Source organism: Clarias gariepinus, chromosome 5 (assembly GCF_024256425.1).
Source record: "Clarias gariepinus isolate MV-2021 ecotype Netherlands chromosome 5, CGAR_prim_01v2, whole genome shotgun sequence".
NCBI classification, from domain to species: Eukaryota; Metazoa; Chordata; class Actinopteri; order Siluriformes; family Clariidae; genus Clarias; species Clarias gariepinus.
In genome coordinates, this window is record NC_071104.1 from 28,808,886 (window position 1) to 28,822,378 (window position 13,493).

A 13,493-nucleotide genomic window follows, 5' to 3' on the forward strand; every position below is an offset into this window, starting at 1 on the left:
CATATAGCAGAATTAAGTCTGGTTGCTGTCAATGTGTTTCTTTCTCATTTCTCCTTAGGGAGTTTTCCTTGCCACTGCCAAATATGCATAGTGATAAAGATAAAAAATGTTAAAAATTGTAAATGGAATTTATATATTATTTTCAAGCTGCTTGGTGACAATGTCCATAAGTAAAAGCACTATAAAACTTTAAATGCACATCCAAAACTGAATTGAGTTGAATTTCCTAATCTCTCCTTTATTGTGTCATGTTTGTAGATAATGTCCATCATGAGTGTTACCCAGGTGAATGGCCATGTCCTACATCTGGTATTTGTATCCCCATGGGGCAGCTTTGTGATGGCACACCTCATTGTCCCTATGGAGAAGATGAGACCAACTTCACTGCTGGACACAACTGCAGTCAGTAGATTTTCACACTGCTTTTCAAACATTTTACCTTAGAATTACTGCCAAAATATTGTATAGCATTGTAATAGTGACCACCATTTAAGACTCAAATGTAATCAAGAACCACAGCCCTTATTTTAGTAGCTAACTATATATACTTATTCTCTAACATATACTTATGTAATAAAATGCTTTAGAACAAATGAGGACAATTATTATGTGACTCAAGCTATGCTTGCCAGATTATTATTGTGATCATGTAAAGTATCATCTGTAATTTCCAGGTATCTTGCGCTGTGCATCTCTGAGCTGTGAGCATCGGTGTGTGGCATCTCCTGATGGTGGCACGTGCACGTGTCCATCAGGCTATGTGGTCAGCATGAATAACAGCCGCTCATGCATCGGTAAAATCATATGAGGCCTTCCGTTTACTTATAGCTTAATTTCTTAGCATTATGAAACTGAACACATTAACAAACATTCAGGTCATCAATATGCTGTATATAAACTTAAACATTTTGATTTCTTGCTGTGAATCTTGTACCTGATGCAGCCTAGTGCAAATTATCCTGAATGGGTCTTTTTTTCATGCTATTTCATGGAGTAGACTATGATGACTGCCAGTTGTGGGGAGTGTGTGATCAGCTGTGTGAGGATCGGATTGGTACACATCGCTGCAGCTGTAAGGAGGGCTACGTGCTAGAGCAACACAGATACTGCAGAGCCAATGCATCCTGTGAGTCACTTTGAACCCAAAGGTTAAATATACAGCAAACTATGAAGAGAGAGTGTATACAAATATGCTTTCTTATATTCTTGTTGGAAAAGTTACTAAGGCTTATAATACCACATTAAATGGATGAAGTTGGATAAGTCTTTTGAGGTTCAGGGTCTTGATGTTTTACTTGTGTTCTTAAAAAATGCCATTACATAACCTTCCAACAGAAAACACATTCTCCTATATCTGGTTTGTGTTGATGTTATATACAGGTATATATATATATATATATATATATATATATATATATAGTGTGTATTGATTTTTAATAGTAAAGTGTTGCACAGTGCGTACATCTCTACTTCAATTTAAATCTACTTACTGTACCGGGTACCCTTCACTTTGCACTCAACCCCTCTTCAAAAGTCTAATATGTACACCGATCAGCCATAACATTATCACCACTTCCAGGTGAACTGATCAACACTGATCACAAACTTTACACCAGCAAACTAGGGACAGAATCATGGACACACAAGGCCCACACAAGTTCAACTCTCGTGGGGACCAAAGGACTGCCTGCCTGGTCAATGCAGAACAACTCGTGAAAGATGTCAACGCTGGGCATGATAGAAAGGCACCAGATAACCCAATTTACCGCAGCCTGCCACGCATGAGCCCAATGGGCAAAGAGTCCAAAGCCACTGACCAGCCTCCAAACTCCCCAGACCCCCTCCAATCGCACTCATGGGATGAACCAGACAAACAAGTCCGACCCACAGAGGCCCCACAGCACCCTATGGAACCACTACTAATGTCCTGGTGCCAGACACAACAGCTCAACACCCCAGTGGCCTTGCAGAGCCAACCCCTAAGGAGCCAGAGCTTAAAACCTAGGTGGTTTCAATGTTAATGGCTTTAACATTATGACTGATCGGTGTATGTCAGATCATCATGTATTTACCACTCTAGATATTTATTCATCTGATTGAGTGGCATATGCGGACATGTTTAGAGAGTGGAAGGTCTTTATCAAGTAATAGAAGTAAACGCTAAGCTCTTAATGAACCCTCGCTTTGCTGGCATCACAACAAGTTATGTCTAATGCAGTTGTTCATCCAGATGAAATTAGACACTCACACTTATTACTGATTTATACTTATATACTTATGCACTGGTTTATTGGTTGCTTTTCCTTACATTACTTCTATCTGACCATAACTGTATTAAATGTCAACTTTCTAACAGTTTTACCAATTTACATGTCAGACACATGAATGTGTCAGACACGTTTGTAACTTGAAGTTTATTGTTTTGGAGCAAGTTTGCAGCTGGTGAAGGACTGGCTTGTGGAGTAGAAATTGTTTGGAGTACAATTGAAGTAGACACAGTTAGATTTTAATAAACCTGACTTGCTCTATTGAAACTCCACTTTAACCCATTTATGGTCATACTGGAATTTTTTTAATTTCCCTTACTACATGTGGTCTTAATGCGCTACTGGGTCTGCCTCTAAAAACAATATCAAAATGTCAGTTTTAAACTATTTGTCATATTTTTGTCATTTTTGTACTGTATTTTATCACAGCTTCAGGCAAAATCCTGTTCCAGTCCATTACTGATTTAGTCTAACTAAATGGAAATATTTTCTTTATTCTTCCTTTATAAAAGATAGCAAACACAAACAATAATATTTTTTATATGAATATTATTATATTATTAAATATATTTTTTACAGCTGGAGTGGCATCTTTGCTATTTTCTAATGGAAGAGACTTGCTGATTGGAGATATCCATGGTCACAGCTCACGTGTCTTGGTTCACTCTGAGAATAGAGGAGTGGCTATGGGAGTGGATTTTCATTACCAGTTGCAAAGGGTCTTCTGGAGTGACACCATCCAAAACAAGGTAACTAATGCCATAATCAAATGAGCTTTTAGTATCTAAATGTTCTTTAAAACTTTTTTAATTTCCTGAGGTAGAACCTTTTACCCTACAGGCCATGCTGCTCATGGTGCTGTCGTTTTGAACAAAGACAGTGTTGTTGGCGGCTATGCATCTCACTGTATATCTCAAGGAAATCCATTTAAAGTTCTGGCACCTGACAGGGTTTCTCAGTTTGCACATTTTAATGAGTGGTATTTAATAGATACCTGAGGTGCTAACCTTTCCAGGCTAAGTGCTATTGCTGTTACGTTTATTGATGACAACAAAGCTTTTCATTATTTTTGCTCTTCCTTGGATATGCACTTCCATTTCAATATTCCTGCTCCTTCGGACCTACATATTTGTGCTTTTTCTCTCTCTCTCTCTCTTTTTAACTAAAACACACAGACACACACACATCACCACCACCACCCCCCAGACTCCACTGTTTGGCCAAACTCCAATTATATGACCAGTCCATCAAATTGTATGTGTGTGGCAATGTGATTTCTGCCTCCCCATTGAGACTGGAACAAGGCACTTTTAGAAAAAGTACCCCATGAAACCCCCTCTTTAGGATCAGCATGCTTGATGTTTGTCCATGCGCTCAAGTTGTGACAGAAGTTGGCCACTTGACAATGATTCTTTGACTGACTCCTGTTGATACTACTAATACTGTAATGATGGCAGAGCTGCTTGGCTCCAGCCAAAGTGGCTGGATCTGATCTTCAGCATAGTCCACCCTTTTCTAATCTCCACAAGGTTTCTGATATGCTCTAACCTGCATATTTTTGTTCAATTTTATGTAACCTAAGAGCGTATCAAGTGGCTGTGCAGTATTTGTTTGCATCCAGTCTGTTTTATGCATTCCTTGGCTGACTCAGAGGGCTTTGTTTGAGCTCTTGGCGGCTTTCAGGTTTTAACCCCAGCCATAGAGAGCTGAAAAGCAAGGGCATACCAAGAGGTGGGGAACTGCGATTAGTACATCCAACCCCACAGCACTGTGGCGGGCTTCAGGCAGGGGGTCTGTGAATGAGCCAGAACTGTGACTTCTTCCACAGCTTATGTTTCCGGTAAACGGGTCAGCCGAGAATCCTACTCTCTAGAAGGGGTTTGGTTTCCACTGCAAAGAGCAGTGGTGCCTTGGCTTCTGTTACAATGCCAAGTGGTCCACCCTGAGAAACCAGTGCCATCTTGAAATCAGTAGGGCAGTGGTTTCACAGTACGGTTCCTGTGGCTCCACTTAAATGCTACTGAACAGATAAGCTAGCTGGATGATGCATGTGTAATCAGAAACCAGGGAGTATTACACATAATTATTAAATAAACAGATATGCCATATATTTTGGTTTAAAATTATACTTATTTTTTCTTATCTTATTACTAATTTACATAAGTATTTTATATTTAGGAAACCTAAGCACCTGCTACTTGACTTAGTATAATCATTGTATTTTGGGCTAGGTGTTTTCCGTGGATCTGGATGGATCACATTTGCAGGTGATCCTAAATGTATCGGTTGACTACCCTGAAAACCTGGCTGTGGACTGGGTGAACAATAAACTTTATGTGGTGGAGGCCAGTGTTAGCAGAATTGACATGGTGGACTTTGACGGGAATAATCGTGTCACACTCATTACTGAGAACCTAGGAAATCCAAGAGGACTGGCACTAGATCCAACTGTTGGGTGAGTTTCTAAATACATTTAAATATAAGACTATAAATCTTTAAGACTGTAAATGAAGTTCATGAAGTCCATATATGGATGGTTAAAGTGAGCTAAAATAAAAATATGATGACGGAAAGGAACAAGGAATGAACGTTTTTTTTTTTTTTTTATTCAAACCCTAGTTTTTGTAAATGAAACCACAACACTGACCTTAGATCAGCTTATAAGGGCAATCATCACTGAAACTGTTATCTTCTTTCTTAAGCAGGATGAAGTAATTAAAAAAGGATAGGCATTTATATATAATACGGTAAAGGATTAGCTGGAAGTAATAAGGAAAGAGATTCAGTGACACTTAATATGGAATCAAGGCAGGATAAATAAAGCTAAATTAACAAGTGATGTTTATTACTTTCTAAACAGTTAACTTATTTTATTGAAAGTATAACATACAATTTTTTTAACTTATGATGGAAAATGGATGCTAAATGTAAAAGATAAAATATGGCTTGTTATGGTTCAGTTCTGTCCCCATATCATGTAATCCTAAGTAAAATGAATTTAAACTTTAAATTATGTTTCAAATATTATGGTTTAGATATCTTTTCTTCTCTGACTGGGATACTCTGACTGGAGAGCCTGGTCTGGAGCGAGCCTATATGGATGGCACCAACCGCTATGGTATCATTAGGTCTAAGCTAGGCTGGCCTGCTGGTATCACGCTGGACATTGATGCCAAGAGGGTGTACTGGGTCGACAGTCGCTATGACTACATAGAAACTACCACCTACGATGGGCTGCACAGGTATGCAAAAGATATTATCTAGTGTCATATTACTGTATCCCACATACAGTGGTTTTAATGAATGCTGTTAACTAAATACATAGGTATGGCAGTTTCTTCTACCTTATAAACTATAATATCCCTTTATGAAAATTCACAAATGTCCTGAGGACCAAAACATTATGCTATTGTGATTTCATCACACTACAGACCATAATATTGCCATTTCTATTTTACTTTTATGTTTTAGGGCTTTTTGAATATTTAACTATAATAATACTGACAGAGTGTAATACAGCGTCTGGTGTTAATTGTAGTTATTCTTCTACTGACATCACCTTTTATTAAATCATTGATAGACCTGTTCCTATTTCTAAAATAGATAAGACTTAAATGAGAATGGGCAGATGTTCAGATGTGCACGTGTGTACCAAATGTTTGATAAAAATCACTTGTAATTGTGAATGTGAACTGGCATGACATGAAAATCTAGGGGGGGAAAAGGAATTTACCAATGTTGTTGTAATTTGAACATTTCTAGGTTGCTGGTCTGTTGCTTGATGATCTTAGATGATTTACTTTTAACTATTAGTAAACTCCACTACTCGTTTTAGACTGTAGGTTCAAAAGTCTAAAACGAGTAGTGATAAAGTTCCTATTTTATGTTATCTAATGTAATGCAACAATTATCATAATAAATTCTATTATTTGTATTATTCTGAACAGATGCTATAAAAAACATATTAGTCATGAGGTAAATCTGACATTTTGTGCAAGACATTTAACATAGCTAATATCATACATTTGATTTAAATAGGAGCCTAGATCATTTTGATCTTTTAATTTTCAGATTTTCCAGACTTATGGATCATACTGTATGTTAACTGATATGATAGTAATAGTAAATGAGGGAGATAACATGTTACCCATTGTTTGTCAACCTTGATTGTTTTTGGTACCTAAAACATAGTAAATACGTAGAATAAGTCATTATGTAACTGCTTTGTAGGAAAACAGTGGTGCATGGAGGCTCATTGATCCCTCACCCCTTTGGCATAAGTCTGTTTGAACACTCTGTGTACTACACTGATTGGACCAGGATGGGCATCATGAAAGCCAACAAATTCATTGAAAACAACCCACAAGTGCTCTACTCAACTGCTCAAACACCATATGGTGTGGCTGTGGTACATCCCTTCAGGCAGCCCTATAGTAAGCCCATTATTCTTGACTCACAGAAATAATATACAGTTGCTGTATTTTATTGATTGTATTAACAAGTTGTATTGGATTTACATGCAAATACCTTGAAAATCAACTTTAGGTTAACAGTTATGCTAGAGAAATTATTTTTGTTATATGTGTGATGTTTGGTGTGTATGTTGCTGACAGTCAATAACCCATGCGGGACGGATCGAGGGGGATGTGAGCAAATCTGTGTGCTAAGTCACAGGACAGATAACGACGGTCTGGGATATCGCTGCCGTTGCCGCATGGGCTATGACCTGCACCCTGACGGCAAGAGATGTGTTGGTAAGGGAGAGTGAAGAATAGCTTAGTGCATTTTCACCTGGTTCGGATCTTTAAATGTTTTAATTTGACCATTCTTTTAGATCTAAAACGTATTGCTCTGTGTTTTATGTTGCAGCTGTAAGGAAGTTCTTGCTCTTCTCCAGTCAGTTGGCAGTGAGAGGGATCCCATTTAACCTCTCATTTCAGGAGGACATCATCCTTCCTGTCACTGGAACACCATCGTTCTATGTCGGAGTGGACTTTAGTGCAGAAGACAATTCTATCTTTTTCTCTGACACTGCCAAGGACATTATCTTCAAGCAGAAAGTAGATGGGACTGGTAAGAAGATGCCTTTGTGTGGAAAAATAGTTATTGAATATATAAGTTTCTTTATCATCTTGCTAATTCAGCAACATCAGTTGGTGCCCACTACTATAAAGTCCCAAACTCTTCTATTCTTTTATTGCTCTGTCCTTTTCTGAATATCATAAGCGTTATAAATATGATTTTATTAAAATATGTTGTTTTTACTTCTTCATTTGGTTTAATAAATATCACCTTAATTATATGCACAGGGGTGTAGCTGAATATGAACACATTATAATATATTCACATACAAATATAGATACTAAAAGTAGGTGCACATTTTTGGAAAGGTTGCCAGGAAGCTGCACTGGGCATCTGTGGGACAGTGGATATGGATCCCGTGGGACACAACAAAAAAAAGGCATGCAAGCCTGATAGGAAGCTCATGGGACAAACTGTGACCACATTGTGTGATGAATTAGTGTGTATTTGTGCTATTCTTATATTGCTGACACATATGTTTTTTCATAATTAATTAAAAACTATTGACTAAAAATACCTGTTTTTTAACAATTACACTAAGTAATGAAGCCAAATTAGACAAGTCAACACAATGCAGATCTGAAACATGGAAAACAGCAAACTTATAGAATAAAACAAGGTCCTCCTGCCTTTGTTAATTGGCCTTCCTAATTTCCTTCTTTTCTTGCTTTCTCTTGAGGTTGTAGCTATGCTAAACATATTTGTAAAATTATAAGGCAATAAATTGTGCAACTGTCACTGATTTATAGATTTACATTCATATAAACGTGGATATCACATTCTTCAATGCAGTAGTTTTACAAGGTTCTACTTATTCTAACTACTTTAATCTAGAATTATTTAAAGAAAATTAAAGAACAATTTCTTCTTTGTTTACAGGCTTTTATTAATTCCCATATTTAATTTAATTAGGACTCTTAGGACTTTAGGTTTTAGATGAGGTGAGGCATTTATTCCCAAAGCCATCTAAATATAATGTTTGCTTTATTACCATTAAATGTATATTTAACATTAAATGTTAATTGAATGTTTTACTATTATGTACGGTGTATAATAGACTACTATGTATTGTTTCATTTTTATTCCAACAGAGAGGGAGGTACTTGCAGCAAATCGGGTAGAAGGCGTAGAGGATCTGGCTTATGACTGGATATCAAAAAACTTGTACTGGACAGACCCACGTTATCGAAGTATATCAGTTATGAAAGTGGCAGATAAATCCAGGAGGGCTATTGTCCGCAACCTGAACAATCCCAGATCCATAGTGGTGCATCCAGTATTTGGGTGAGATAAAAAGTGTTAATCTACTGTTAGGTAGATAAACACATATTAGGTGGTACTTAATATTTTTATGGCTATATAATTTTATGAAAAAAAAATTTAGGTTGTTGTTTTTGCAGCATAATTACTTTTTTAAAATATTGAACAGAAATGTAGACATCAGAAAAGTCGATGATTAAAAACAGCATTGTAGGATTGGGTGAGAAATCACAGTCATGTCTGTAACATCCAGTGAAAACACGAGTCATTGAGCGGGAGTCATTGTTTTTGGAGCGTAATTACATTTTATACCATATTTAAGAAAACATGTAAACATCAGAAATGTCATTGATTAAAAACAGCATTGTTAGCTTGGGTGAGAAATCACAGTCATGTTTGTAACGTCAAGTGAAAACACGAGTCATTGAGCAGGACCAAGCTTGGAACAAGGCTCAGGGGGCCTCACTTTCACCTCAGGTCTCCATTTCCTTAAGACCATGAAAAAGCATTAGCAAGCTGGCCACTTTTATCCAGTCACACCTACCATAATGGAGGAGTTGCTCACCCATTCACACACTGTTCCTACTTTGAACCCAGAGCAGATAAAGGGAGTCTTTATGCACTACTAGTGGGACATTTCCAATAGCTTCAAAGTCATAAGTCCTCTGAGCCCGGGAGACTAGATTAGTGCTGCATGAAGGCTGGTTTTGTGGTGCCTTTTAAGAACTTGGCTTAAGAGAAATGACCCTACAGAGTTCTTGAACAAATTGATGATATGTTGGAATTTACATTTACAGCTTTCTAAACCATTATTTACAGGCTAATTGCTGCTTTGTTTATGTGTGTGTTTTGGCCAGCTTTATTTTCTGGACTGACTGGTACCGTCCAGCAAAAATTATGCGGGCTTGGTGTGATGGGTCTCATGCCCAGCCAATTGTGAACACCACCCTGGGCTGGCCTAATGGCCTCGCCATCGACTGGAGGTAAGCGAAACATCCTAATACGTAATGACTTAAGAACTAAACCATTACAGTGTGCCAGGCATAGAGGTAAGACCACAAACCATTCCAAAAAGTACTAATTCTGCATAACTATTTGTCTTCATGATCACTGAAAGCCTTACATGTTATTCTATGTGGCAGGTTGGACTTTTAATGTGAGCTAAACGAAAAGCTAGCTAATCTCCCCAGAAACATGAGCTGCCCTAATCCTACTTATCTGAACTTTATTTGAAAGCTGTCTCTTACTCTGTTCTTATTTTTTCTCCCTGTTTTATTTTTACTCCATAGCTCCATGCGTTTGTATTGGGTTGATGCATTCTTTGATAAGATTGAGCATAGTACTTTTGATGGGTTGAACAGATTGTCACTGGATCGGATAACAGAAATATCTCATCCATTTGGACTTACTATTTATGGAGGTTGGTTATCATATTGGTTATTATAATTCTAAAATATCTTATAGCTACACATTCTTTAATGTACTCATTCTACTCGCTATTAAAACTTATCCATGTGTCAAAAAGGCAACAGTTTTCCAGCATTTTGTTAGAAGAAAATTAGACCTGAATGTCTTTGTGTGGCTTCAACATCTCAAAAGCTGTGGAATCCGAACACAATTTTTGTTGGGTCACTGTATGCCTTAGACAGCAACTCATGCAAGGTCCTTTTTTAATTATTTTTTTTGCTAAAGGTTATGCATACTTCACGGATTGGCGTCTTGGAGGAATAGTCCGTGTTCGAAAAACGGATGGTGGAGAGAGGATGGTTATCCGACGAGGAATCAGCCACATCATGCATGTCAAATCTTTCAATGCTGACTTGCAGACTGGTGAGAACCCTGTCATCCATTATCTCTATTAACTCCATATCCGTAGTGTTTGGGGGAAGTGTGGTATATTTATGCCTTTCCATTTTTCTGATCATTTTTTATACATTTTCATTATCATATATAAAAATCCTATTCAAAAATATGGACTATTACTGTTTACACCCATTGTACTAAAAGATTGTGCTCTGCATTTTCACTTTCCATTTAGGTTCCAACTTGTGCAACAGGCCATCTAATCCTAATGGAGACTGCAGTCACTTCTGCTTTCCTGCACCGTCCTTTCAGCGGGTGTGTGGCTGCCCCTATGGCATGAAGCTTGCACCCAATCAGCAGACCTGTGTGGATGATCCAACCAGTGAGCCACCCATGCTGCAGTGTGGTTCCAACTCTTTCTCCTGTTCAAATGGGAAGTGTGTTCCTACCAGCTACCAGTGTGACGGTGTAGATGACTGCTATGACAACAGTGACGAGGCCAACTGTGGAACTAATAGTAATATATTTATTCAGTTTTCTAAACACATTTACAAGTTGAGCAGTCCTTTATTTTGAATATGAGCTAAGATATATTTCATTTGTCTTTTTTCTGGATTAACAAAATGTACTCTTTAGACAATACCTGCTCCTCCTTTGCCTTCACCTGTGCCAATCAGCGCTGCGTGCCCAGGAATTGGCGCTGTGATGGGCACAATGACTGTTTTGATGGCAGTGATGAAAGAGACTGTACTGCGCAGAACCCAGGCACATGCTCGGCTGACCAGTTCAGCTGTCCCAACCGGTGTATCCCAAGGATTTGGCTCTGTGACACAGATAATGATTGTGGTGATGGCTCTGATGAAACTAACTGTGGTAAGGAAACAGTTTAATTGTTTTATGTTGATTTGTATTTCCTCTGGTTCGTGTTTATGATGATAATGCTTCTAACTGGTAGATGGTATAGGCACATGCCACCCTGGTCAATTCCAATGTCCAGATCACCGCTGTATCGATCCAGCATATGTATGTGATGGAGACAGGGACTGTGTGGATGGGGCAGATGAGCAGGGCTGTGGTAAGAATCTTTCTGCTAAACATAATATTGTAAATTCTGGATTTTCCTTAGACTTTCTATCTTAAAGGAGCAATGTTTGACCTCAATTTATTGAATTGAAACTGTCTGTATTTACTGCTGTAGTTTACAACTGTACTGGCTATGAGTTTAAGTGTGCCAATGGACACCAGTGTATAAACTCTTACTATCGCTGTGATGGGGTTTTTGACTGCAATGATCGCTCCGATGAATCTGGATGCCGTAAGTTTTCACATGCTCATGTCATTAAGGTTATAAAAAAAAGGTTTTACATTTAGGCAAACAAGATTCTTGTTCAATCTTCGACCTTGTAGCCACCAGACCACCAGGCATGTGCCACCACGAGAGTGAGTTCCAGTGCCAGTCAGATGGCACTTGTTTGCCCTCTGCATGGGAGTGCGATGGTCATGCGGACTGTGAGGATGGCTCAGATGAGCATCATGGGTGTCCCCCACGTACATGCCCTTCCTCACTCTTTCGCTGCGACAATAGCAACTGTGTGTTTCGCAGCTGGTTGTGTGATGGGGACAATGATTGCCGCGATGGAAGTGATGAACGCGACTGCCCTACACCACCCTTCCGCTGCCCAAGCTGGCAGTGGCAGTGCCCTGGCCACACTGTGTGTATCAATAGCAGCAAAGTGTGTGATAATACACCTGACTGTCCAAACGGAGCTGATGAGTCTCCGCTTTGCAGTAAGTGATTTCTGTTTTCTGATCTTTAAGGAGAAATGCTTCAAGAAGCTTACCCATAGCAAAGAAACTCCAAAATGAGATCTCATGTTAATCTCTTCTTTGTCTCTTAGACAGAAATGAGTCGTCTTTGAGACTTGAATGAGATTTAGGTGTTTTCTGCGTCTTTTCAAAGGTGTCTCAAATGTGGCTCATTACCTTTAAATCACAGAGATAGTTTACATTTGTCTTGTGTGCAACTCACATATGCGGAAATGAGCCGTTTTTAAGACTTTAATGAGATTTTGGCCGTTTTCTCAAATCTTCTCAAATTCGATATCTAGTGAATTTTAAACATTTATAAAAAAAAAAAAAATACAATACACCCAGGTGTTTCTAGTTGATCAATTGGCTAACCTTTTACAAATGTGTACACCTTAATGAATTTATTGAAAATGGCAAACAAATGTTATTACCAATAAATAACTAAAATACAATATACCGAATATTTTTTCATAGAGAAGTGAAAAAATAAGATAATGTTTGTGTTCAGTGATTTTTGTATACACTTATCATTTAAGGGCAGACCTATTGTTGATTATACATTTATGACTATAATAAATGTTTACGACGAAATGATCAACATTTTTTTATGGCCTACCTAATTACGCCTCAGTACATATAGATTGTAATGAAGACATAATTTTCCACAATTTCTCCCACACATACTCTTAGCCAGCAAATGTTTAAGTGGCCAGTGTGTTAGAGAAATGTGCAGCGCATCGCCAGGCCTCGGTGTCAAGTCAGCAAAAAACACTTTATCCATCATTCATCCAGACCTTTCGGTGGCGGTATCGCACCACCTACTTTGCCTGCCGCAGAAAAAATGAAGAAGAAAACCAAGATGAAGGTGAAGGTGGGTTTTACTTTTTCGCGCCAGATTTAAAATTGATTATTATTGACCAGGAGTTAAAACCACATAGTCTGTGGTAAAAACAAAACAAAACTGTGGGAGGTTGATTTTTTTTTTTTTATGGTGAAAATCAGTCAGCTGGTTAAAGTATTATTATTATTAGGCATGCCTCAAGTTAACCAGTAAGGTTTGACATATTAAGTTACTTTTTACCTTTTTTATTTGTTAGTAGTAAGTTAATGTTACTGCATGATTAGTTTTTTTTAAAAACAGTAGTTTTATTATAGAGTGTTCAGTGTTTAACAGTAGTTACCAGAACATGTAACTTTAGAGACAGCAGTTGATTATATTCTATAAATAAAGAACAATATGTTTGTTTTTGGAAAGGTTATCTTCGTAATTAT

At 37.9% G+C, this 13,493-nt stretch overlaps 1 protein-coding gene across 2 annotated transcripts in view; it reads left to right on the forward strand.

The window, feature by feature from the left end:
- The window catches only part of lrp2a (low density lipoprotein receptor-related protein 2a), a 74,061-nt gene that overhangs the window by 12,586 nt on the left and 47,982 nt on the right, over positions 1-13,493 (forward strand). For both annotated transcript variants that reach the window (XM_053496351.1, XM_053496352.1), the window contains exons 8-25: positions 259-402; positions 675-794; positions 998-1,126; positions 2,847-3,016; positions 4,499-4,722; positions 5,303-5,509; positions 6,498-6,700; positions 6,881-7,021; positions 7,137-7,340; positions 8,441-8,633; positions 9,467-9,592; positions 9,899-10,029; positions 10,302-10,439; positions 10,648-10,929; positions 11,049-11,285; positions 11,368-11,487; positions 11,611-11,727; positions 11,820-12,200. In XM_053496351.1, the coding sequence (XP_053352326.1) occupies positions 259-402; positions 675-794; positions 998-1,126; positions 2,847-3,016; positions 4,499-4,722; positions 5,303-5,509; positions 6,498-6,700; positions 6,881-7,021; positions 7,137-7,340; positions 8,441-8,633; positions 9,467-9,592; positions 9,899-10,029; positions 10,302-10,439; positions 10,648-10,929; positions 11,049-11,285; positions 11,368-11,487; positions 11,611-11,727; positions 11,820-12,200 (3,267 nt within the window). The remainder of the gene's footprint in view (positions 1-258; positions 403-674; positions 795-997; positions 1,127-2,846; positions 3,017-4,498; positions 4,723-5,302; positions 5,510-6,497; positions 6,701-6,880; positions 7,022-7,136; positions 7,341-8,440; positions 8,634-9,466; positions 9,593-9,898; positions 10,030-10,301; positions 10,440-10,647; positions 10,930-11,048; positions 11,286-11,367; positions 11,488-11,610; positions 11,728-11,819; positions 12,201-13,493) is intronic.